Genomic DNA, 21,897 nt, shown 5'->3' with positions numbered 1-21,897 from the left:
TTAACCTCTGAGCCATCTCTCCAGCCCTAGACATGGTTTATTATATTCCTATCAATCAACTCTCTTTTCTTGGTTATGGAGAACTCAACAATACAGCACTATACAAGAATACTGTATAATATATATACTTACATACATATATGTGTATATATTATATACATTGCTATTTTGGATTTATTTTTATGTGTATGAGTGCAGGTGGCTGTGGCCCACCACGTGGGTGCTGGGAACTGAACACCAGTCCTATCTAAGAACAGCAAGTACACTTAACCACTGGACCATCTTTCCAGCCCCAACACGTAGTTTTTAACACAACTAATCAACTTTCTTTCCTTAAATTCCCAAGACATGTGCCTCATCCTCTGTAGCCTGGTGTTGGTGTGCCAACCAGAAGGTTTGTACACCTGCCCAGTCACCCCTGCTGTCACCCACAGAGCCCCCAGCCCGCTACCTGACACTTCCTCCTCACTCCTCACTCAAAGCCTCAGGCACCCACTGCAGACACCTCACACAAACACCAGGTTCCCAGAGGATGGGTGCAGCAAGAAAACAAAATTCAGAAAGGCTTTCACAATTCATCAAGAAGCCTGCTTAAGTTTTGAGAAGGGTGCTGAAGTTACACTGATGGCTGCAAACTTCCAGAAGAACTTCTGTGGGCAGACACCCCAAGTGTGCTCTCTCCCCCTTATCCCTACTGCCCTGTGAGGACTGTCTGCTGCTGAAGACACCCCCAGGTTCTGACCAACTTTCAGGAAAACCCAGAATCTCTCTGGGTTAGTAGAGCTTGTACAATTATTTTGCAATGGAGAGCAGGAGAGAACAGACCCTGGGGAACAGTGGCCGGGACCCTGCAGTGACGAATGGCAAGTCAATGAAAGCGCTGTCTGAAAACAGCATTCACAGGCCGATGGCCAGAGTTTCAGCGCACCGCTGCTGCAGCCTCGTGGGCACTTTCAGCCCTCCACATGCTACCGACTGCTCCCTGCTCCAACACTCCACAGGGGTGAGAATTAGTTTACCTCTACAAATGACTGCAGACAGTGTTTGTTATGTCATATTTATAAACAGCTGCAGCAGTAACCGCACGCTACCATGGCTCCTAACATCACTCGCTCCCTTTCGCTCAGTACGACTGCTACTCCCCCTCAAGTTCCAAGCTGCTAATTGGCATATTACAAGTAGGTGGCTTTGACACTTCTGCAGACCTTCAGGTCCTGTCAGAGACACTGCCATGCAGCCCCAATCTCACTCCACAGCAGCTTCCACTCAAGTCTGAACCTGGGTGTCCATCTCCCAAGCAGTATTTGATGCTGTCCACTTCAACCAGAGTCCCCTGGCTCAGGGAGCTTGGTCATGGGCTTCCAAGTGCAAAACGGCATGGCCACTCTTTAGAATTTACTCATCATTGCCTTTACAGACTTGTACTTGTTTTATTTCCGCAAGTCTGGTGCAAGCAAGTTTTCAAAAAAAAAAAAAATGAGTCAATGACATGCTCTCTTGTGCTGAAGAAAGTGCACCTGCCAGTCTGTAAGTGGCCTTTACATCTGTACAGGGGTAAAAACTGAGTATGTAGAAGAATGCGCCCCCAGCCACATGGGGAAAAAAAAAATCTCACTCTCTAACAAGTGCCACGTCTAAGTATGGACCAGGTCAGCGGCTCCTTGGTGCAGTGGGCCTATGGGGTCCTTACTTTAACAATGCACTTGGCCTCTGCCCTGAGCATCTCCTCTCACTGGCCAGAGGCTTCACTAGACAGGCGCCTGCCCTGCCCTGGCATGATGACCATCACGTGGCGGTGTAGGTACTTGGTGATTGGATGCAAACCTGACGGCTGGACTGGGGGAGGTGGGGTGCCGGGAAAGCATTCGTTCTGGAACATATGATTAACATGCTAAGAAGAATCAATAGCCACAGACAGCCCGGATCCTTTGAGCCTCATAGGTGGGCTGAGTTCCTTTCTGGGCACATCTGTGTCCAACCTAGGCCAAAGGCAGATTCTGGACGGACAGAACTGCTGAGGTGGCACAGCTCTACGCCTTCCTCTGCTCTCCTACATACCCAGCCTCCTATTTCCTAAACGTTCCTGATTCTGCATCCACGGAACTTAGCCACTATTTTCTTTTCTTTGCTTCTCTGTTTTGCTTTCACAGGATCTTGCTACATAGCCCAGGCTACCCTCCAACTTATGCTCCTCCTATCTCACACCCCCCCCCCAGTACTAAATGTACAGGCCTACATATTCCTTTTCAGAAGAGCCTCCTCCACCGGAGTCCTAAGGCTCCAGGCACTGATCCCTCAGACTTACCTGGACCCATCTAACCTTCCTGTACCATAGCAATCCACTGTCTTCCCTTGTTTTTAACACAGCGAACACTGAACACGTCACAGGTCAGGCTGATGGTTGTCTTCTAAGCAGTGCTGGACAGGGACGTTATTTATGTTTTTCAGAGTAAGATACAGAGGTTAGAAGAGATTTCAGAGCTATCAGATCTGTATCTTTCAGGTTCTTCCTGTCAGTCCAAGGGAAAGTCCGTTCCCCAGAACCAACAGGTAGTTAGACAAAAACCCGCATTTCTCAGGAACCTGTGAAGCTGGTTTGCTCTACCAAAGAAGCCATGTCCTGGCACCACTGGCAGAAGAGACCAATGGCTCTCTGCTGTGTCTTAAATTAGCATACCAAAGTGCACGCTGGGCTCCAGGCTCCCACATACTACACATTGCGGAGTCCATCCTGGCCTCCCTGGCTCTTCTCACCTGCCCCTAGCCCACCCTGAACTCCTCCAGCTCATGGGCTTCCCTAGCCCCGCCCACCCCACCCCATGCACTCACTGTCCTTCTAACCCTGCTACCTCGGCCATGCTCTCTCTCCTCTCCTCTGCCCTCTCTTGGCCCCTCTCTTCCCTCCATTGGTCTTCTCTTTGCCTTGTTCTCCTCCACCCCTCGCCATCCCCTCATTGCCAGGCCCACTCTGCTGGCCATGTCCAGCCTACTGCTTTCTCTTTCTGTTCTAGACTCTTCCAGATGCCTCTGGCGGTCCCCTCCTTCATATCCACAATAACACCCTTCCCTTCACCACACTTTACAGCAGTCATGTCATCAGTTTATACCCTTCTCAGCCTCGACATGTCCAGATGTTTCCCTGACCGCCGACACCAGGGCCTGGACCGTAACCAATCAAGCAAAGTGTCAAGTCACTATTACCACTGTGAGCAGCATCTTCACTCAAGGAGCATGAGGAACTCACATTTAGCGTGCAAGGACAGGTGAAGAAAGGAAGATGCGTCCATATCACCTATGGAAGCAGCTTAAATCAAACAATGCACCTTCACAGGACTGTCTCTTCATAGTCATGGAGCAGCAGAAACAGGGTACAGCAGTTGGGTGCTCTTCCTGGCCTCAGGGAGAGGTTGGCCTTTAGGTCACCACGGCTCACGGGCGAGCTGCAACCTCACATGCTGGGACAGAGGATCTTGAAATAGAGCCGGGTTACCATCCTCAGGACTGACACCTGGCAAGCTGTACTGCTTTTCCTGATGCGTTCACAGCAGTATGCTCACATCCTTTCTACCACCCTGTGTGGCCGCAGGGAACTTTAAGATGTAACGTACACAGAGGCCCTGTGTTGATGCTGTGCGAATCACAGCTAGGAGACAGCTAGAGTAGGAGGGGATGAGAAGCATCTCAACCAGACTATGGGCTCCTCCACCTTAGCATCCATGTAAAGTTGACAGGAAGGAGAAAGTGACAGAAACTGCATGAGCTGGCAGGAGCAGGATGAGGACCTGATGGCAGGAGACTGGCAAACGGCACTCCCTTGCTTTCAAAGGAGGAACAGTACTTGCCCTTGACCCCCGCCCCAAAAAAACTGTTGCCGGCTGTCAATTAGGAAATGAGTGGGATTTGTCCTTCTTGTCAACAGAGGCCCATAGACAATGATCACTATAACAATATGTTTATAGTGGGCACACTGAGTTTCCAGACTCTGACTATGTTTAAACTTAAAATTTCATATTTCAGTTTTTAAAAAGCAAAGCAAGTTTATTATTCCAAAACTCTCTGAATTCTGAAACTCAGATCTATATCTATTTGTTACAAAGAGAAAAATCAGAACTCCTATCTATTAAAAGGTAAAACTATAATTTTAGTATTCTGTTTATCTGTAATTTTAAATTGTCCTCCAAGACTCATGTATAATTATTTTAGTAAGGAGCAATCACTTCATGCTAAGATGGAAATTAAAACATACATAAACACGCCCATTGCTGCAGAGATGGCTCAGTGGTCATGAGCACTTTCTGTCCTTTCAGAGGACCCAGGTTTGGCTCCCACACCCACACGGTGGCTCACAACTATCCTTAAGTCCAGTTCCGGATATGACATCACCTTTGGGGCTCTGAGAGCATCTGTATGCAGCATTGTACATGTGTATCCATAGAGGCACACACTCATACACATAATATAAATCAATCTTTCTTTGCACATGTCCCCACAGTCTCTTCTAGTGAACAGTAACTCAACAGTTACAGCTGGATTATTAAGTACCTAAACTCTGTACTTGTCAACTACCCTTTTGATAGTGACAGACAGTAGTGGTGCTTGGAACACCTGGTGCCATGCAGAAGAGAAGGAATGTCACAAAGTCACACCAACTTAAGACAGTTAAGTCCTCCACACTGGGGGGTGGTAAGCGAGGCAGACAGCCATTACCTTCCCAGTGGAAATGAAGCAGAGAGCCTGTTCCTCAGCAGCGGCTCCCTGCCTATATCGGCCACAAATTACTGACGCATTTGGTATATTTTAAGGACTCAAATCAGTGAATTCAAGATGATGTTTAAAATAAAGAGCTAAAATCCCATCCGCAGCCAAAGCTACTAATCTAGCCAGGGTGCCCTGTGGATGGGCACACTACAGCAGCCAATATGGGGAAAAGTTGGGAGACCTTTAACTTCTCCATCTAAAGGCAGCCAATGAAGCAGGTCCGTGTTTCACAACCTTCTTCTGTGTTGAAAGCAATAACTACCGAAAGCTAATTCTAACCAAAGTGGAGGAAAGAAAGCAACTGTCAGGCAGAGGGTAGGTGAAGGGTCAAAGTACCCTTAGAACTTGGCTCCTTTGTCTTTTCAATCGCTTATGTCTTCTGTGAACTTTGGAAAGAGATTAAGAAGGAGAAGAAGAGGAGACAGGCCTGCTAAGGAAGAATATTTGCGGGTGGGTCCAGAGGCTTCCTATGCTATCCCACCCGCTATCTCCGACCACATGTGCTGGGTTTTCACGGTCATGGCTATGGCATGTCCTTTGGTTTGCCCAGGCCACAGACAACATGGCACTCACAAGGCAAGCACGGATGCCTTGAGTGTGATTTCCTCATGCCCTATCCTATAATACCCTGTGGCCAAGATAATCTGTTACATGCCAATTACAGGCTTACCCTGTGTGGAGTCAGAGTCCCTTTCCACAGTGTGAGAGTGAGTTCTACAGATCAGATGTGCCACAAATAAAACTCCCTGTAGCATCTTGTGACTCTTGCCTGCTGGACCAGGCTCCATGCTCTCTTTTCTCCTGGTGGGAGTCTCTGTTCCTACGAGGTGCCTAGCACAGGGAATCTTGATGTGATTTCTGGAACTATCTTCAGATAACTGGAGAGACAGCTAGCCTACCTCCTCGCGTTATCCATCCCTGTGCCCTATAATAAGGCTTCTCTCTGTGTGTATTGCCTATCAACAACAACTACTCTTTATAAACCATCCTCACAAACAGATGAACAGATGAGGTTACACTAGTCAGGGATACACGAAGAGAAAGCCCAAAAGGCAGGCCAGGAGGACCCCCACTTACCGGTACCTCCACAGATTGCATGGAGAGGTCACATGGTGGCTTCAGGGCCTTAGGCCTTGTGGCGTACCAGAAAGTGGTGAGTGCTGCAAAGGCTCCGAAGCCCATGAGTGTGTTGGTCGGAAGGGTACGCACGTACTGCCGGATGTCAATCAGCTCAGGCATTCGAAAATACCGGAACAATTCATGGACTTCCATAGTCCTGTGTTGGTGCTTCCCTAGGCAGAATTCTGTTGGAAGAGAAAGACGCCATGTTCACTCCAGGGGGCAGAACACTTCTCTAGACTTAGCACAGGCCTGTCACTGTGCTGTGGCTTGCTGACCAACCAAGGCATTAAACCCACAGTCTAATGGTCCAGGTCTTCCCCACACAGAAAATTTTCATTTTTCTGACAACTCTTTAGTCATTTAGTTTTGTTCCATTCTCCATTATAGATTGTGTGTGTGTGTGTGTGTGTGTGTGTGTGTGTATCTTTTATTAACCACATTAAAAAATTATACTCAAAGAATTCTTGCCATAAAATGCTCAAGTGCTTCAGAAAAGAAAGAAATTGCATCTTTGTTCTCTTCCACCTATTCAATCATACTCAACCCTCATTATCAAGGCTAACAGAGATCATATGAGTGAGGAATCGTGAGCAAGCCCAGACTACCTAAGGGCGTCAGGTGCTGCACCTGCCAAGAGATCCCAGAACAAGTTTCCCAACTGGTAAGACAGACCAGCCTAAATTTCAACATCTCTCAGCTTCCCAACAAAAGTGGCTATAAACGTCAGGAGATCTGCGACTGGCTGTTCTAATTACACCACTTTCTTCTATATTCCCCAAGGTATTATAACTAAAGTAAATAAGTAAATTAGTGTGCATAAGCTTTAAAACAAGCACTGAAAGTTAGAGAGGGGCAAAGCGGTATCAAAGGCTACCCTCCAGAGCCGAGTCCTGCCTCTTCTGTGCCTTCCTGGCAGTGGGAATGGCTTCCTCTGCCGGGCTGCACCTCGCTCTGCATCTCTGTAAATGGAGATGAAAACATTCCAGGGAGACTTCAGTGCTACTACAGGGCTCCCATCAAGAGCTGAGGATGGGGTCACCCACAAGCAATTGTTCAATAAGTGTTAAATATTGTGATCGTTTCCTCTACCAAAGCTCTCTAACTAGTTCTGAGCTCGGAACACTAAGCTACTGTGCTAAATGAAAATGCTCACTTACAGTTTACAGAACCAAAAAAAGAAGGCAAGGCACACAGTAGAAAGATTATTTTATATATATATATATATATATATATATATATATATATCAAAGCCCCATGTTACATCTTATAAGTGATTTATATAAAGACTAGTCTAAAATAATTAAGTGTGCACTAGAGAGAGCAAGAACAGTTCTAATTTAAACGCTTATTGATGAATAATCGCCCTCAAGGCCAGTGGCACAGCAAAGGAAGAAATAGGAAAAATGAGGCCAGAGACTGCGCTAAACTCCATGGTAATGCAACAAGTGCCTGCTCTGCCACTCCAAGTTCAGACAGCATACACTCCTTTCAAAGCTAAGTCACAAGGCTGAAGGGAAAAAAAAAAGGTTTTTTTTTTGAAATATAGAAATCATCCTTTAAAACCAAATGTATACTATTATGTATTTTTTTTCCTGCACAGAGTATCGGAATAGCAAGCTGCTTCTCCTAACTAACAAAATGACTGGACTCAACAAAAATAATACACTTGCTTCAGCTTGTTCAAGCTTGTGCTATGGCTCAGAGCAAGGGTAAGCATAGGTGTGCACGCACACATGCACACGCACACACACAGAGAAAGAGAGAGAGAGAGAGAGAGGCAGAATCGCAAGACTAACAACGCTAACAGAGAAAGGACAGCTAAGCAAGCGTCTTCAGATTTTAATTCTAGAAAGTACCCGTGCCTACAAAACCACTCACCATCTGTGCCACCGACAGCTGACTGCTAGGTGACACACCACAGCAGAATCAGAAAAGGGCAGTGAGGGTGGGGGCGGGGTGGGGACCGGGGCAGCTCAGCGGGTGCTTACCAGGCCTGCCAAGGTCTTTCAGGGCATTAGTCACATGCCGGGTCCTACCCTGCTGCCCACTGGGCTAAAGGTAACTAGCAGACAAAATCCATACTTGACTTCTCAGGGAAACAGAGGGTGGAGGATGGGCCAATGAGGAGCTGGGAGTGCAGTCACCCCACCGCTCCACCCATGGGCAGGGACCAGCATCAGTGAGTGTTGCTGCCAGGGGCAGTTCTTCAAACAGACACTGTTTTCATTTTGCTCAGCTTCCCAATAAGAACGAGACAATGAATAGGTTTTTTTTTTTTCCTTTCCAACCATTGAAAGTATAAGATAGGATATTGGGTGAGATGTCTAACCTCCATAAGACAACTCGGAGAGAAAGACACCAAAATACAAACACAACATGTCTGTCCTAGGTGTGTTCCTATCATCCCGCATGTGTGTGTGCCTAGGGTGTGCCAAGCACTGGGCTAGGCGCTGGGGAGACAGTGCTAATGGTCAAGTCAGCTTTTCAATGGGTTAACCACCTGATGAGGAACAAAATGAAGTGAGCAGAACCTACTAAGCACCAGGAAGCACCCTTTTGAGAAACAGATGCCTACACCCGAGACGTGAAGGAGAAACAGACAGAATCAGGCCCAGGTCCTATCGGCGCTGGCCACCGAGACTGAGCAAACAGCATTACAACTTGGCACTCACACCATCTTCATGACCTAACATGCAAACCTGCCTTGCCCTCCAATCATTCTGTTCCACTTATCTTCACTGTCCATCACTCATGTTTGAAGAGGCCTTACCCACCCTTGCACGTGCACCCATGGCCTCTTCTCTCCTCAGTGTCTGGGAAGTAATTTCCATAACATCTAGAGTGTGTGGATTTATAAGAGTTGAATACAGCAGAATTACATACTTGAGACTATCAAATCATCTCTAAACAAACAGAGTCACACACGGGGGATTAACTTGTCTATTTTAAGCAGTGGCAGCTAAGATATAGAGTGCATTATGCAAAGAAAGTTTAATAAGGCTTGGAAGAAAAATGTTTTAAAAGCCTTTTGAGAATCATATATTAATAGCATGCATGCAAGAACATCTTATTAGATGCTAATCTGTAACGCTGAGCGTTTAAATCCAGCCAATTCTTACAGTTAGTGGGTGAGAATGACAAACGATAGCCATTTTAATTCATGCTGAGAGCCAGGAACCAATGCAAAGACCAATTCCACCATGTAAGTTGGTAAGGCTTACCTTGAAAACTAAAAGAATACATCATTTAGCCATGCCAAGAACAAATATTAAGCACCGATAACATTATAAACCTTTCCCACTTGAAGACTGTTACGGAAAAGGTAATCAGATATTTTAAAAACAGAGGTGGGCTTACGGTCAAACAGCCATTCTATGCTCTGTGTGAAGATAGTGCCATGCTTAAGATCCAGTCCTGATAAGTCTTTGAGCCCTTGCTAATGAGTGGTTAAAAGTAAGATACACATGTGTTCCTCAGACAATGGCGCTCTGTTGGGAGTTTTCTGGGATTTTTTTTTTCAAAGGCAAATTTCCATATCTGCATCTAGCAGAGCTGATAGGTCAGGCACATACATCACGCTGTTATCTGCTAATAGCATGATTCAGTTGGCTTCAAGTCTTAGGAGGACGTATGTCCCAGGGGGGACCATATAGGTTTGCTGGCGGCCAGCTGTTCCTTCCGCTGTGGCCACTCCTATGCACCCCTCCTCCCCTGCTTACAGAATGTGTCTGGGCTGGGGAGATGGCTCAGCACTTGCTACTCTTATAGAGGATGTTCAGTTCCCAGCACCAACATCGGGCAGCTCATGACCACCTGTATCTCCAGCTCTAGGGATTTCACCTTCCTCTGGCCTGTGGGCACCCATATACGAGCAGCATGCAAAAATACAAACACAGACTTTGGGGGTTTTGTTTGTTTCTTTTGGTTTTGAGATAGGGTTTCCCTGTGTAGACTTGGCTGTGCTAGAACTCACTGTGTAGAGCAGGTTGGCCTCTGCTTTCCTGAGTGCTGGGATTAAAGGTGTACACCGCTGCCACCACCACCACCAGGCTCAGTCAGACATTTTATAAAAGGGTTTGCTCAGCTGGCTTGTCTGAAATGCCTCTAAGGCTACCACAGATTGACAGGAAAGTAACAATAGCCAAGGAGAGCGCCACAAGCTCAGCAAGGACATCACATCTGCATCACAGAGGCTGCCTTTGGGTACACGCAGGTAGAAACAGGTCATAAAGGCAAACAATGGAAACTGGATGGCATGATTGTCAAAACCCAGCAATGCTGGTTCCCTCTGCCCAAGCTTGATCAGGATCGCCATTTAACCACATTTACTAGTGCTTCGGGGAGTTTTTCACATCCTGCATCTCACCGGAACATCAACAGTAAAATGACCACAAGGAAAACCAGAGCCAGAAGCTTCTCTGAGACGTCTGTCAGAGACACCAACCTGACCCTAAACCCAGCTTATGTGAACCGCTCTTCCTCTTGGCTGTCCCCTGGCCTGGTTACTGAGGACATAAACGTGGTTAACTGCACATGGACTCCAAGTCCCCTGCAGCCTGCTCCAAGTAAGGAAGTTAGACAGCAACAACAAGAAGTGTCCTCCTGGCAGTAATACTGCTTGGTGCTATGAGACCCACATCTGTGATCCGTTTTAACTCTCGATGTCTTACACAAATGCTACCATTGGTCCTGTCTCCTTGGCCTGAATCTGCACATGTGGGTTCAGTGCCCACTGCACACGAAGGTTAACCTCTTAGCACTGTGTTTGCACTATTTAAAAACGTAGCTCAGAGCCAGAGGTGACCCACAAGGGCATCATTCTCCCCAAGGACAGACACATGAGGCTGGACACGGACACACACACACACACACACACACACACACACACACACACACACACATACACACACACACACACACACACACACCCCTGAAATTCTGCAAAGGAAAATTCATTTACTTACGGTAGCATTTTACTCTCTCCTTGTGATCTAGATGTTTCTCTCCTCCTGATGTCCCTCAAGCTTCCATCCTGCCAAGTAACAGCAGTTTGATGGAATGCTGCACTAGGAATGTAGACCTCAAACAAACCCACACAGCCTGCACGCTTGCCCGACAGCAGCAAATTGAGAAGTCCTGACATCTTTCCTTAATGCAGTAAGCCAAGCTGGCACGGCGCTGCCATTCCATGCCCCACCTCCTCCCCTGACACAAGAAGCTATTTACAAGGCTCAAAGTGCCCCTTTTGTCCTGTACTAGCTGAACAGAGCTCAGGCCCCAGGAGGAACAAGAGAGTGGCAGCTCGGCCATTTGCTGCTCTTTCAGTCTGCCACTCCAGAGTCACTGGAGCCATGCTCCTTAACCCGGGCTGGCAAACCACCTAAAGCTAGATTTGTTTAAGCCATAGCCTAGGAACGGAAGACCAGTGGGCTGTCCCCTAGAACAGGGGAGTCCACAGGTAAAGGGGAAGCAGGGGCCCCTGACCAAAGCCCATGCCATGGGAATCTCCAACATGCTCATATCTCATGGCCCAACTCATTAACCCAGGGGACTACTTGGGTGACTCTGGGATTCTCTGCACAAAGATATGAATGGCTCCACAGAGAATTCATTATTGTCACCTAACACTATCAAGTATCTAAATAAAAACTTAGACCAATGGGGTTTTCATTTTCCTAAAAGTGATCTATCCCATGTATTACCAAGGTAATGTCCATGAAGATTTTTTTTGTTTTGTTTTTTTAAACTTCTGAATCAGTTTGAGTACTTCAGTACTCAGGCTTCTTGCCCATCCCTCCTAAAGAACAAAACACACAACACATTTAAAATCAAATATAATGTGTGTACCATTTTTACCCAGTAAGAGTAAGGCCATAGTAGTGGCTATAGGTCACAACTATCATATAAGCAACACTCTCAACAGAATATCCAGTATAGTACATAAATTTGAAAGGATAGAATTGTAGGGACTCATATGGGATTGGTCAAATATCTGTTTATAATAATTTCCATATTCATTAAATTCATATATAGATAAGTCAACTATCTATCTACCTATCTACCTGTGTATCTACCTATCTACCTGTGTATCTACCTATCTACCTGTGTATCTACCTATCTACCTGTGTATCTATCTATCTATCTATCTATCTATCTATCTATCTATCTATCTACCTATCTATCTATCTATCTATCTACCCTGTCCATCCACCTACCTGAGAGGATCTTGCTGTACAGCACAGGCCGGTCTCAATCCTCCCTGCCTCAGCCTCCCTAGCAGAGCTCTGGACCCTGAGACCTCTACTACTACGCCTGACTCTGAGACATCTTTCAGACCATCTTTTCAGGCTCTACAGTTTTCCAAGATGATTCTTTACACTTTTCTCTTTCACTTATTCATTTATTTAAGCTGGATCGTTTTTGAAAACATATATGCATCTATCACTAAAAACAACATCCCCACTTTGTTACCGGACATATTTAATTATGGATCCACATTTATATTCTTGTTTGGTTGTTTTGGTTTTTTTGTTTTTTGTTTTTTTATTTTCGAGACAAGGTTCCTCTGTGTAGGCTGTACTGGACTCGGTTTGTAGACCAGGCTGTCTTTGAACTCACAGCGATTTGCCTGCCTCTGCCTCTCCAAGCGCTGGGATTACAGGCATGCACCACTGTGCCCAGCTCCTTGGTTGCCTTTTAAAGTGATTTTTCAAAACCTTCTTAGAACAATATTCAACATTTGCCTCTGGAAGGTCAAACACCAAGAAATAATTAGCTACCTGTCTTTCTTTGCATTATAAAAAGTCCATCAGTTATTCTAGAAGGACCTGAGAGTGGGTTCAGGAGAGATGTTCCTGGACCAGGGCCTTGCTCCGCCTGATGCTGCTCAGTGACTGCCAGCACACCTCACAGTATGAGAATGTTGGCGACACGTGTAATGTGGAGACTGAATAAGGGACTGAGATAAACCTCACCTTACAGTAGTGACGTACAGGAATCATCTCCTACTTAGAAAAGGACAAGCTGAGAAGAACTTAGACCTGGTCTTGAGACTTGGAACACAAAACACAAGGCGGGGGGCATGACAAGGCAGCAATACAAGAGGTAGCAAAAAGGACCTTAAGGAGATCTGCTTCATAAAGGTGTAAGTGGGCCTTTAAAAGGTGGAGACAGAAACAAGGTACTAACACTATTGATAAATAAATCTGGAACAAACTAACACGTTAAAGTGGGTAGGAGAGGAGAAGGAAAGTATTCAGGGAAAGTTGAGTCACGAATTGTTTGCTTTTGTTTTTTAAGATGATGTTTCTCTGTGCAGCCCTGGCTGTCCTGGAACTAGCTCTGTAGACCAGGCTGGCTTCGACCTTACAGAAATCCACCTGCCTCTTAAGCACTGGAATAAAAGGCGTGCACACCACCACCTGGTGAGACATGTTATTTATGTATTTATTTATTTATGTGTATGAGTGTTTTGCCTGCATGCATGCATTTATGTGTACCATGTACATGCCTGGGGCCCTTGGAGACCAGAAGAGGGTGCTAGATCCCCTAGAACTGGAGTCATAGGCAGTTGTGCTGGCAACCAAATCTGGGTCCTCTGGAAAAGCAGTTAACCACTGAGCCAACTCTATCTCTCCAGGCTTTAGTTCTAATGTTCTTAAGGGTCAGTGTCAGCTGAGTGCTTACAACGTGTCAAGCCCTAGACTGTACAATTACACCAGATAAATGAATGCATGAATGAATAAGCAGGCTGTGGTATACACAGGCATTTTTACATACAACAGATCGTCATTCAGCCTTTCAAAGAAAACCAGGAAAACGCCACAGCACAGGCACTATGAATGGATGCAGAAAACACCAAGTGAGGTGAAATAAGGCAAAGGGAAGGGCAGAAGGGCAAATATGATCTTATCTGCATGAAGAACACGGAATCAGCAAATTCACAGGCAGAAAGTAGAACAGAGGTTACCAGGGGCTGGGGGCAGGGTTGAGAGACATTGCCCAACTGCTGCAGAGAGAAAACCGTGACACTGGACAGTGGAGATGCTTATACAACTCGCTTAGTGCCACTGGGCAAGCATACACTTTAAAACAACAGTTTAAGCGGCAATTCTCACATTAGATGTGCTTTACCAAAAAGTGAAAATTCCAAATAGTTCATAAAAGGCAGAGACTTGGTAAATAACTGGCAATAAGAGATAAAGAATTGGAGAGCTGAGTTTGTAGGCCTGGAAGAATGAACAGCGATAATAACTGCGGAGTTTGACACCAGAAGGTAGTTTATGAGCTATCACCCCAACCTTCCAGGTCCCCAAAGCCTTACCTCCAGGGACAACATCAGAGGTTTTGGGGGTGGCCACACTTGTCTGGAGAGGCTCCCCTACTGGATCTCTGACTCAGCCTCAGGAGCAGGCTGCACAGCATGACGCACATGCTCCTGCCCTTTACAAGTCCTCCCAGCCTTTCCTACAGAAACGGTGCCCTCTAGTCTGTGGCTGCTCCGCATCTCCCCCTCTCACTGTCTGAGATCTGTTTTATGATGTGCAAATCCTACTGAACGGGCCAGAGGCCGCTTTCTCTAACAAATTCTTACAGATCTCCTCGCTGATAAGCAGCAGCTCGTCCTCCAGCTGAACTCCGGGGTTAGGCGCTTTGTGGCCTTGGTGAGGTGTCTAGTGCCTCCTGCTAGACACTGCTGGTCGGTGGCACCCAGGAACTACAGAGCTTCTCGGGTCTCCTCCTACCCTGGTGCTTACTTAATATAGCGCCCAGACAAAACAAGTACTTCGTATTTACTAAGGAGGGAGTGGCCCTCTGAGATTCTCACTATTGTTTTCCTTCAAGCCACTGGAAGAGACATTTACACATGGGTAACTCCAAAGAGGAAAGAGAGATCCCGGGTGTTCTCAAACTTCATCACTCCTCTTCCTCCCCCCCCCCCCATCTGCAGAGTCTCATGTCCTTGTAACAGAGACATGAGACTCACCCCTTCATGGCCCAGGGGGTTGGAGTGGCTCAAGAGGCTAGGAGGACAATGACTTGAAGTCTGTATGGAAGTGTTTGACACTTTGTATTTCTCCAACATTTCACTCCCTGAGAAGGCTGTCAACACTAACGGAAACAGTCCTTAGGCATTTAGGGATATGACTCCTCATTGGACTAAGACAATCAGAGCTGCCCACAGGGGCACAGATTCCATGAGCAAATGACAGGAGAAGGGTTCCCGTGTGCCACACCAGGTAAGTTTCCCGTGACAAAACAGAATCCTGCAAACCAGAGAAACACACTGGGCTTCTAGGCCTGGAGCTGGAGCAACAGAGGACTCTGGTGAGAACAGCATTCCTCAGACAGAGGACGCTGGGTGGGTGGCCCTCTGAGATGTAAAGGAAGCTGGCTATGGGACCTGTCCAGCACTCCCCAGGGTATATGGTACTCACAAAGTCAACACAGCAGATAGATCTGTATGTTTGCAGATTCCCAAGGAAGATGCCCAGGTCATATGAAGGCCCTTATGTGGGGACACCAAGGTTAAACTCGAGTCAGGTGTACTCAAGAACCTTTCTATGTGAAGAACACCCCTAAGGGAAGCAAGATTACTCCATTTGTCCTCAAATATTCATATAATATGTAGATGCATAACATACGACAAAGCGGGGAGAGCCATTTTCTTGAGTGGTGTAACTGCTGAGGAGGTGCTAACGGTCCTGTAAAGAGACACGCACTCCTGCAAATAATACTGATGGAATTCACTGGGTCAGGAAAAGGCAGACAGGAAAAGTAGAAGAAGGGCTAGGCAGGAAGAAGAGGAGGATTCATAGGAGTGAGAAAGAGATGAAAGAGCGTAGGAAGTGTGGGTGACCACGACTGCAGCATATTATATACATGTATGACAGTACCACAATGAAGCCCATTATATATAATTACATACACAGCCTAAGAAGACATTGAAATATTCATTGAGTTAACACTGCCCCATCTCTGTACAGCTGTCATAACAAAGCAAGGATGCTTACTGACAAAGGTGAGGGAAGGACGCGGACTTGGATGGAAGGGGCTGCCTCAGGCAATCAGCCTCACTTGCCTGATCCAACACTTCCTAAGGAAGCGAGACAAGAGGAGCTTCCGGAGATTAAACTTCTCATCACCCACTGCATCTGATAGGCAGGTTATGTCAGGTGATACCTGACCCAAGGATGAGTCCTGGATGAGGCCCAAAGGATGAGACTGGAGGTTGAAGAGGATGACACCACGGTCTCAGGGTGTTGGGCAACACAAGTAGAGCCTGTTACCGTAGCAGGTTGAGAAGGAAATAAAACTTCTTTTGCCAGTAGAAAACCCCACAAGAATAGACCTCCCACCCTACAAAGGAAAGCGAAGATGAGACACTTCACCATGAGAAGGGAGACAGCAGAGCAAGGAAAGGGACTCCGTGTCTACTTGCCACAGCCAGGGCTGGAGCCCAGCTAGACAGGAAGGCTTCTCAATGAGGGCCTGCAGAGAGGAGGAAGGAGGGCTCCTGTGGCTGAGAGGAGGCCCAATCCTTGTGGTCCCTCCAGGTGTTTTGCCCACAGTCTGTATCTTCCAGCAGTGACGAAGGCATTACACAGCACAGAGATGTAGAAAGACTCCTGGACTCAAATGTAAATAATCCCATGCCAGGTACCAGCTGTGCCCACATGAGCTGCACAGTTGTGAGCCTGTGAGGGCCTCAGAGGCACAAAGAAGGGTAGGAGCGGTGGGAAATCACTTCCCATGTTGACCCCTCCGAGACAAGAAGATGGTGGAGTCACGCTGTCATGGAGACCAAACCCACCCAGACCCACACAGGATTCCACCCACACCCTGAACCCCAAGTAAAGGGAGAGGAGGAAACCGCTAAAAACCACTGATTCTGAGCGGAGAGATGGTTCAGTGGTTAAGAGCATACACTTCTCCCAGAGACCCTCAGTTCTGTTCGCAGAACCTACGCTGGGCAGCTCAACCTCCTGGACCTCCAGCTCCACGAGGATCCAAGGCCTCTGCCCTCTGTGGACATCAGCAGTCACCTACACACACACACACACACACACACACACACACACACACACACACACAGATATACACACACCTCTGCCCTCTGTGGACATCAGCAGTCACCTACACACACACACACACACACACACACACACACACACACACACACACACAGATATACACACACCTCTGCCCTCTGTGTGCATACACAGATACAGACAGACAGACAGACACAGATACAGACAGACAGACAGACAGACACAGATACAGACAGACAGGCAGACAGACACGTGTGCACACACACACACACAGATATACACATACCTCTGCCCTCTGTGTGCATACACAGATACAGACAGACAGACAGACAGACAGACACAGATACAGACAGAAAGACAGACAGACACGTGTGTGTACACACACACACACACACACACACACACACACACACACAGATATACACACACCTTTGTCCTCTGTGGATAAAGGCAGTCACCTACACATACACAGATACAAACAGACAGACGCACACAAACAGATATACACATACACCTCTGCCCTCTGTGGACAAAGGCAGTCACATACACAGACACAGACACACACACACACACACACACACACACACACACACACACTCACCTACGCCTACACATAGACACATAGACATATACATACTACACAATTTAAAAATAAAATTGAAGCCAGGCACAGTGGCACACACCTTTGATCCCAGCACTCGGGAAGCAGAGGCAAGTTCCATGCCAGCCTGGTTTACAAAGTGAGTCTAGGGCAGCTGAGGGTACACAGAGAAACCCTGTCTCTAAATCAAAAAAAAAAAAAAAAAATCATAAAAGCCCATCAGTTCTATGGTAATAGGCCGGTAAGTGTTTATCATTGTTTTATTATGTTTTACATTGGGCTCCCCCCACCCCCAGCTCTTTAATTGTGGTAAACACATAAAACATGCCATATCAACCACTAACTATATTTTCAATAAACAAGATATAACTGGGTTTCATGTTGGCTAATGTTCTTTTGTATTTATGTATCCACCTGCTCCGCAAAGGATTTAGGGTGGTAACCTGCCCTTATTAAGGAGCGACAGATGGGCTGTAAACCTCTCCCAGAAAATGCAGCTAAGCCTTCACTGGCTGTCTTGAGCTGGGCCCCGGTGCAGGCCCTCACCAGCCCTGGGAGCAACCTCCACAGAAGTGTTCTTTCAGAGAGGACCTCACTGCAAACCAAACAATACTCCAAACATTGTAGGGACATAAAGGTTCCCCATTAGCCCTTTGCAAATAGACAGTCACTGCCAGGAGGATGAAGCCCTGGCCATGCTCTTTCCAAGTTCAGGAGAACAACGGAAGCAAACACAGTTGCAGGAGTTAACCGGGCAGGGGATGGATGGCCTCCAGTAGGAAGTAAGTAGTAGGGCCATGTTGCTGCAAGCATCTGGAGGGGAGCGAACACCCTCTGTGGGAGCTGGAGGCCAGCAGAGGGCTGCACAGAGGCCAAGGTGGAACTGGGCCAAATCTAAACAGTCAAAGACAGGTGGGGGTAGGGAGGAACCCATGAAAGCCAGAGCATACGGGGAGCAAGGAGGCCGTTAGGGGTGGGTCAGGAACCGGCAGCCCCAGAGACCAGGAGACAGGGTCACTCTCCTAGGTCACTATTCCTGCCAGCAGGCTATGGAATAGCTGATAGAGGTTCATCTTTACCCCACAGCGCTTAGTTTACAGAGTCAGCCATGTCCTTGCAGAGGGGCCTAGGTCAGTACTAAAGAGAGAACAGACTCAGGCCTTGTCCTCAAGGAGCCCCACCGTGCCCAGCGCCTCAGAGGTCGCAGCTATCAAATAGCAGTGACCTGGATAAGAAGGCTCAAGAGGGCACAGGTTGGGTAGAGTTACTTACACCTCTTAAAATAGAATAAGGCTTCAGAGTAACTGTCAACTAGAGAAACGGCTTAGGCCGACAGAGTGTGAGTGGTAGACGGAACACAAGCACAGACTCCTGCCTCGAACCCCCAACTCAGGAGGTTAGAAAAGTCACCCTTAGGTTTTTACCAGGCCTCAACGGGTAACTTAAAAAGCAGAAACAGAGGGAACCTTTAAAATATTTTTTAATCATGAAGCTCCTGGGGTCGAATGGAATCTCTAGAGCGCACGGGCCCCTATGTCTTTGTGGACCGCAGTGGAGTTAGAGAAAGCAACAGGTGAAACGGAGGACAGGTTAAGCAAGATTTCGCTCCATTGTACGGGGAGCCGTGAGAGGTATCTGTGACACCACGGGACACTAGCTAAGATTACACAGAGTTCAGGTAACCATAAGAACAGGTGACTCACTTAGGGAAGCTAAGAAGAAGAAAAAAAAAAATCTAAGTTACAGAAGATTACAGAGCAATGACCTAGTATATAAAGGACAGAAAAAAGAAAAATAAATAAATGCCAAGCTTGGTTGTTATCTGCTTGGAATAAAGTTACATTAGTTTGGGGGGAAATCTTTACATACCCATCACATTTAAGTTATTGGTACAAAAATTCCCAAATTTAGTCAATAGACGACATAGTACAATAAAATTATAATGTACTCTTTACCCTTCCGTCAGCTTCAATCGCTGCTAATGTTTTTTGCTGATATTGTTTTATTATGCTCTATCTCTCTTTTTAAGGGTTTTAAAGCAAATCCCACACATCCTGTCATTCAGGAGACACTCTGAGGTGGCAACAGTTCTCTGCCTCTATAGGTTAGGAAGCTAGCTGCGGGGCGGAAGAAAGCCTAACAGGCACACATAATGTATCCTGCCAATGGCCCAAAGATCTAAACAAAAGGAGCCAATTTAAATGTTGACTCGAAGCGGCCAATCCGGCACAGTATTTAATTTCCATGCAAGACACAGTCGGCAAACATTCACTGACTACCCACTATGTTCTCAAGCCAGCCCAAAGCCTCAGGAGGCATGGTCGTAAACCAGAGAGAAAACAAAGGGCCCGTCTAATTAAGCCTTCCACACCGAAAAGCCTGCAGAACAAAATCAAAACACATGCTGGCTTTTACTAACTCGCCTGACGTCAGACATACGCCTAGTTTCAGAGAGAAGTTCCAGTTTATACCCCCTTGGACCAGCCGAGTCACCTCCCAGGGGTCTACTGCCACGCTGGGACTAGAGAAACAACCTGCCAGCCGACTGGTGACAGATGTGTGCACCCGTGATGAGTACAGGTTTTCATTCATAAGCCATGCCCACGGTCTCTCAAATGTCTTATGGCCACAAAACAGATCTGGATGTAAAGAAGACAAAAGGACACATCTAGTAGTTCTAATATTTCCAGTCTTGCATCCTAATATGTGATCGAGCTGCCCCCCAACCAAGAGTGAATGTAGGCACCCTCAATCTCCAGAGAAGCCTTTAGCAGCCTCTTTGGCACCTGCCTGGTGAGGCTCACCTGCCTCTGCCAGAGCTGGCACAAGTTCCCTCAGCTGGCCATGTGTGGAGAAATCTGTCCTGGGCCGGGAATCCAATAGCTTTAGCCCCTACCTCCAAGGGGTAAGTGTCCTTACCTTGCTTACACTCTGAACCCCCAAATTCATCTCCAAGTCATGCCAAGAAAGAAGACCAGACAGGCACTGTATTCAGAGGTTAAGCCAGGGCTTGGGACTGCTCAGCTATACCCTCTTGAGTTTGGATCTGTCTTCTACGGGGTTCCTGGTGGGACTGGTGAGGCATAAGGTCCCTGTCAGCTCCACGTGCCAGGATGCCTCACGGCTTGCCTGAGGTATGGTATGGGTAAGTGTTGCACAGGAGAAACAAGAGACCTATTTGACCAGTATAGTCCTGGCACAGAAACAAGGCACACCTTTAAGTAGGACTACCAGGTAAGTGACGACTCCGGTACAGTTATGTAAGATTATCGAGAATTTGACACTGATCTCCCTCCCGCGTCCTGAGAAACCCAGAACCACCTGTTTCTCATCCTCTCTGAACTACAGGAAAGAAGCCCTTGGGCTATAATCTTAAAGCCAAAGTTCACCTCCGTGAGGCATACGTTTTGGTCCACAGATTTAACTGCTAAGATCTAGCTTAGCAGGGTAGATAACGCGCGTTCTTGTCAGGGAGGGTTCTCTTAATGTCTCCCAGTTTCAGTCATCGGGACATCATGAAGGGTCCACTACAGGTGAGGTGCCGTATCAAATGCTGGCAGTCACATGCTACGGCCATGCCATGGAAGAAAGCCCCCAAAAGACAAGCTTGGGGCCTGACAGTGGACAGCCCTGACTGTTTCTGCTCAGGAAGGACTTGGCCAGAGTTCCGCTTCGGGAAAAACAGTTGTCCCCTTCTTCCCGGAACACACACCCTTTTCACGTTAACTAAGAGCCTTGACTGTCCATGTGGAGGTGGCAGACTCCAGACTCCGTTGGTAGTACTGAGAACCGAAGCAAGGGACAAGTGCCTCCCGGGTGATACTGTTCAGAGAGTACATGACAACATGCAGACTCTGCCCACTGACTGGGTTTGGGGACACAAGTCAAGGACAGCACCCTAGTTTTGGTCCCTCTTTGGACCAGTCCAGGGACCAGGAGCATTTCTCAGAATACGGAAATGACAATGAGAGGTCACAGTGTGGAAGAGCTCATATGAGGCAGAAAGATACACACACACACACACACACACACACACACACACACACACACACACACACCAAGACACATGCAAGTAAGAGTCAGGGATGCTAGCGAAAATGTCAAATAACCAGAAGAAAAGATTTCAGTTTTGGAATTAGCGGTTGGGACATTTGGAACCGCGGTCGTGCTTTTTGTTTTGTTTTAACTGGTGTAGGTGTGCCTCCTCAACATTTTGGCCACCAGTTTGGTTGCAGGTGCATCCTAGCTGAGCGTCAAGAGAACCTAAGGTTCCGTCCGATGTATGAGAGACTCTGGAAAGAGAGTCACATCAGCAAAAGCAGCTCTGAGCAACAAGTCCCCCGAGGAAGAGGCTGAGAAGATGAT

The 21,897-nt window shown here is 47.0% G+C and overlaps 1 protein-coding gene across 8 annotated transcripts in view; it reads right to left on the bottom strand.

Annotated features, from left to right (window-relative positions):
- The window catches only part of ACSL1 (acyl-CoA synthetase long chain family member 1), a 67,944-nt gene that overhangs the window by 39,666 nt on the left and 6,381 nt on the right, over nucleotides 1-21,897 (bottom strand). For 5 of the 8 annotated variants that reach the window (XM_084758952.1, XM_084758946.1, XM_084758947.1 and 2 more), the window contains one exon: nucleotides 5,836-6,062. In XM_084758952.1, coding sequence (XP_084615078.1) covers nucleotides 5,836-6,030 — 195 coding nt within the window. In that variant the 5' untranslated portion in view covers nucleotides 6,031-6,062. Of the gene's footprint in view, nucleotides 1-5,835; nucleotides 6,063-7,758; nucleotides 7,901-10,844; nucleotides 10,893-21,897 lie in introns of those variants that run through there. The other 3 variants (XM_084758949.1, XM_084758948.1, XM_084758951.1) reach the window with 3 other exon arrangements.

This window comes from Acomys minous, assembly GCF_964271855.1.
Source record: "Acomys minous genome assembly, chromosome: 15".
NCBI classification, from domain to species: domain Eukaryota; kingdom Metazoa; phylum Chordata; class Mammalia; order Rodentia; family Muridae; genus Acomys; species Acomys minous.
The sequence above is the reverse complement of the archived record's forward strand: the minus strand, read 5'-3'. Positions and strand labels throughout refer to the sequence as shown.